Raw genomic sequence first — 4,484 nt, forward strand, 5'->3', positions numbered from 1 at the left:
AGTTATAAGTTATATTTTAATTTATTTATTATCCATTTAATTAGTTTTAGATTAGTTGCAAGTAACTCTTGTTGTTGAAAAATTACATCAGTAAATTCTTAAATATGTGAATAAACTAATAAGAGGAAATAAAGTATCGTTTTTCTTTCGTTACATATATGTATGTATATTCCCTGAACATACCATGTACATTCACTGAACATACACATGTACATTCACTGAACATACCATGTACATTCCCAGAACATACCATGAACATTCAGTGTATTAACTTTGGCAGATTCCTGGAACATGCATGGAATGTTCATAATGTAACTCATGTATGTCCCAGGAATATGCATGTACATCACATGAATGTTCCAGGTATATTCTGGGAATATCATTTTGCTATGTGGGAAGCCCTGACCCTGTGGAATAGTGAATACTAGCAGAACAATTAAGGGACATTACGTACCTCTAAAATTGACTCAGAATTCCAGTGGCAATTGTTATTGTATCGCATCCACAGCCTGAAGGTTTCGTTATCGTTGTCGCCAATGAGCTCTCGAATGCACTTAACAACAGTTGCGCATTCATTGAGCTGGATTAGCTGGTCCGGGTGCTTAGCATTAAAGTCGACTACTTCCTTAAATAGAGTTTTTAGCAATTCTGCTTGTTGGTCTCGTAGATTTCCCCCTGCTACTAGTTCAACCGACTTCTCTAAAATGTGTTTTTTTATGACTGGTCGATCGAAGTGGCGCCACACCGTCTTGGCATCACTGATAAAGAGCGCGAGGTCTTTTTCTATGGGTAGCTTCCTGTTATACAGATAGATCAGATGTCGGGAGAGTAACTGACTCGGTGGGGAATCGCCGTTGGCGCGAGCCAACTGAACGAGTTCTTTCACAGCATCCCAGAAACCATCGGTAGTTAAATCGTCGTCAATCGTTCGACCGATTTTGTGCAGCAGCTGTTGCCTGATGCAGGTGTCTTCATTGCGATGACGAATGCTAATATACCTTAGCACGCTTTCGTAGCAATGATAATCTTTATTTGCATGGCACATTTCAATCAAGTAGGCCAGCAAATCTCGTCTGGTGCTTTTGTCAGCAGTTACTTCAATCTTCTCCTTTATCAGCCGAAAACCTTCCCTGCTTTCAAAATGAATGATAAAGGCGAAATCATTGGTTTTCTCAAACAGTAGTTTGGCCCAAGTTCGCCGAACATCTTGGGGAAAAACTGCGGCAAAAGATTCCTGGAACAAGGCCAGATGATTTAGAATGTCGTCATTGTGAGTCTTCTGGAACAACATTGACAATATTGACATTCGCTTCTTCTGTGGAAATTTTTTGAGAAATCTCAGCAACTTTGTATTCAATGTAATATTCAGTTTTTCGGGCAGGTATTTGTGCAAATGCTGCTCTTGTACTTGTCTGGCCACAACACTGTTGTTCAGTCTGGCCAAGACAGTTTTCTCATTTTTCAGTGCCTCATCCTTGTTGAGTCGCAGCAACGATTTGGTAGTTTGTCGCCCCACTTTCACATGATCAATATGTTGCATTCCGAATTCGAAATACAATTGAGGGCGCTTGGCGGCTACGTAAGACAGAAAGCTGTAGTTGTCGAAGTCGTGCCCAAAGTGCTTCTTGTAGCTCTCCATGTAGCTCTTTACTAAATCACTATTTTTAGCTAAAAGTCGTCTAAGTTGCTCGACGGTTAAAGTGATTTCGTTGTCTCGTAAAACTTGCTGGATTTTGGGAGCAGAGCAGCTAAAGAGAAACTGTTTTGCAATGAATAGTCCATATCTGAAAGGTTTTACTTGAATAACTTCAGTCGCCTCTAAACTGCCGTTTTACCAGATGAACATTGCCCTTTACCTTTGAAGTAAACAATCGAAAACTTCGTCCATCCTGGCCTCACTAAGGCTCAACGCGAGTTTTTTCAGCAACTTCATTTTTATGGGGTATGACAGGGTCGGTAAGAAATCATTAACAATCTCGCTTGCGCTCATCGCCTTAAATGCTTCCTCAAAAAACCATTTCTCTTTTAATATCTTGCTAACTAGAACCACGTTGCCTAAAATGTGAGATAAGAAATTAGAAAGCATGTATATTTACTATATATACTATTCAAACTTTTACTAACGAGTGTTTAGTTAACTATTATCTCACCGTCTTGTAAAATTTTGACCAGTGCCTTCACTTGTTTCGCCCGGATTAAAATATCTACATAGAAAATTCTCTGCAGGTGGTTTTTTGGCTGAATATCAGGAAGCTGCTGGACGAGAACTAGAGGATCTGTGCAGTGTAACAATTTGTAGAAACTCGTTTTCACCTCTTTGTAATGCACACCATTCAAATTCAAAAATTGAGTTTTGAAATCCATGGTAATTTCCACTAGCTCCAGAAACCTAAAATGTTTTCCTTTCAGTGAGCCTTTGAACATTTCAAGCCACCATTAATAGGTGTATCATTGTCTTTATCACTATTTCATGTTTATAATGAGCTGTACATTTTCGCAATAGTCCAAATCCCGTACCTTGCCAAACAAATTCGGACCAAAAGATGGATGAAAACCAATATATTATCTGCAATTTTTAATAACCTACAAATATTTATAAATATTTATATTCGTACTTCCCTTTCAATAAGATATTTCCATTAATAACAAACATGCAAAATGGGGTGATGGTGTACCTACTGTGCCCAGATTTTGTAACTTTTCAGTTTTAGTAGGATAATGACAAATACCTAACTAAAATTGCCTTAAAACCTGGCTAACTAAGAAGTGACTAACTGATAATAAAAAGTAGGTGCAGCAGAGACAAGTACTTGTGTGGGTGTAGTTGATCATACTCATAGAACAAGGCTTATATCATACTCACTCGGTAAGTCGCACAAATTCGTCCCAAAATGATGATAGTTGAGTTTGATTTAAACCTTTTTACTGATTTTATTCTGCTTTTAGAATTATTTGTATGTAAAAAATCCTACACATTTGTTGATGTTGATGTTAATTGTTATTAAAAACTGAGCAATTCGTAAAAAAACTATGTTAGAAAGACGGTGACAATGTTTTTCAAGGTCATTTTTAACTTAGTGTCTGTGTAATCACTCTTCTCGAGCAGCTTCTCGTATTCGCTTAATTAACTCCTGCTCAATTTGTACCGGCGTTCAGTAAGCCATTAGTTTAATGTGTCCTTGTGCTCTGTTTATCTTACATACGTGGTAGAAATGTGGCCCTTCCTCGGGATTTATTTGGTGCCTGAGAAAGTGTCAGTTGTTATGCAATGCTCTGAGCAATTATGCCCAATACTTGTATATAATTGTATCATGAATACAAGGTAGGATATTACTCAGTCGAAAACTCGATTTTCGTGCGCACATGATGTCACTGGTTAGCACTGGTAAAGCTGATCCCATTTAAAATGCTTGTAACATAGACAGATTTTCATTGAATTTGAAACGCAATAGTTCAAAAGTGGAAAGTTATATGAGGATATGGTTTGCAGTGTTGTATAGCTCAATGCTCTCAAAATGGCATTTGGGATCTGATTTGGGCTTATTGCGAAGAAAAATACCCTAAAAAAGTATTAACAAAATCTCTGATTTTCAGTGTTTTAGCTTGCTGTGTTGCCACAGTGTCATTCATGAAATCGGGTAGTGCCGAACGAAGCAATGAATTCATTGTATTATGGGGCAAATGCGTTTGGGCGTGTTTGGGAATTTTGTAGACAAACAACTGAACATTTTGCGCTTGGTAGTTGGAAAGTGTACTGTAGATTGTTTGCTACTTTTAAGTATCGGTTCAGAAATATAAAAAATGTGGTGTACAGTTTACGGTTGCATTAGTAATACGAGAGTTAAATCTCCGAAATAGTTTCATAGATTTCCAAAAGACAGTATTTTAAGCAAGCTATGAGAATGCTTGTTATCGTGCAGACACAATTAATGTTGCCTCCGCCAGAATATGCTCTCAGCATTTGAAAAATGAGGATTATGAGAGGAATTTGCACTTCGAAGTTTTGGAGTACTTGCCAAAAACAAACTTTATTGCACATCTGGCAACTGTGCTAGCCTACAAAACAAATAAATTTATGTTGCTTTTCATTTTCAAGTTTAAAACCTGCTGTAAAGCATTTTGTAATTATAACAAAGATTTATAGAAAAATAATTAAATGTGACAAAGACTAAATAAGCTATATTTAATCACATTTAGCAGACAGGAAAAAATCACGCTTAATAACTTCTAGAAGATATTATCTTAGTTTCATTAGTTGTAGTGCATTTTTAGTTTCCTTAAAAAATCACTAAACCAGGCTAACATAAACAAACTCAACATTTACCGAATGGAAAACAACGCAAAAATACGTGGCAACACCGCCATCTGACTATCGACGCGCCAGATAACCACAATCACTTAGCGATGTTTTTCAAACTTTTGCGAAAAACACAATTATTATGCATCTTAGCGCCAATTTTGCATGTGGATTTATGAATTGTTGA

The 4,484-nt window shown here is 37.0% G+C and overlaps 1 protein-coding gene across 8 annotated transcripts in view; it reads right to left on the reverse strand.

The window, feature by feature from the left end:
• LOC109534629 overlaps positions 1-3,044 on the reverse strand; it is a 6,347-nt gene extending 3,303 nt beyond the window's left edge. The window contains exons 1-5 of one of the 8 annotated variants that reach the window (XM_048667718.1): positions 2,680-2,781; positions 2,518-2,583; positions 2,151-2,389; positions 1,857-2,055; positions 455-1,784 (exon numbers count right to left, since the gene is read on the reverse strand). In XM_048667718.1, the coding sequence (XP_048523675.1) occupies positions 455-1,784; positions 1,857-2,055; positions 2,151-2,364 (1,743 nt within the window). In that variant the 5' untranslated portion in view covers positions 2,365-2,389; positions 2,518-2,583; positions 2,680-2,781. Of the gene's footprint in view, positions 1-454; positions 1,785-1,856; positions 2,056-2,150; positions 2,390-2,490; positions 2,596-2,675; positions 2,782-2,863 lie in introns of those variants that run through there. The other 7 variants (XM_048667715.1, XM_048667719.1, XM_048667716.1 and 4 more) reach the window with 7 other exon arrangements.
• Positions 3,045-4,484: the final 1,440 nt, after the last annotated feature.

This window comes from Dendroctonus ponderosae, unplaced genomic scaffold (genome assembly GCF_020466585.1).
Source record: "Dendroctonus ponderosae isolate FM_Combo_2020 unplaced genomic scaffold, Dpon_F_20191213v2 Dpon_F_20191213_6, whole genome shotgun sequence".
NCBI classification, from domain to species: Eukaryota; Metazoa; Arthropoda; class Insecta; order Coleoptera; family Curculionidae; genus Dendroctonus; species Dendroctonus ponderosae.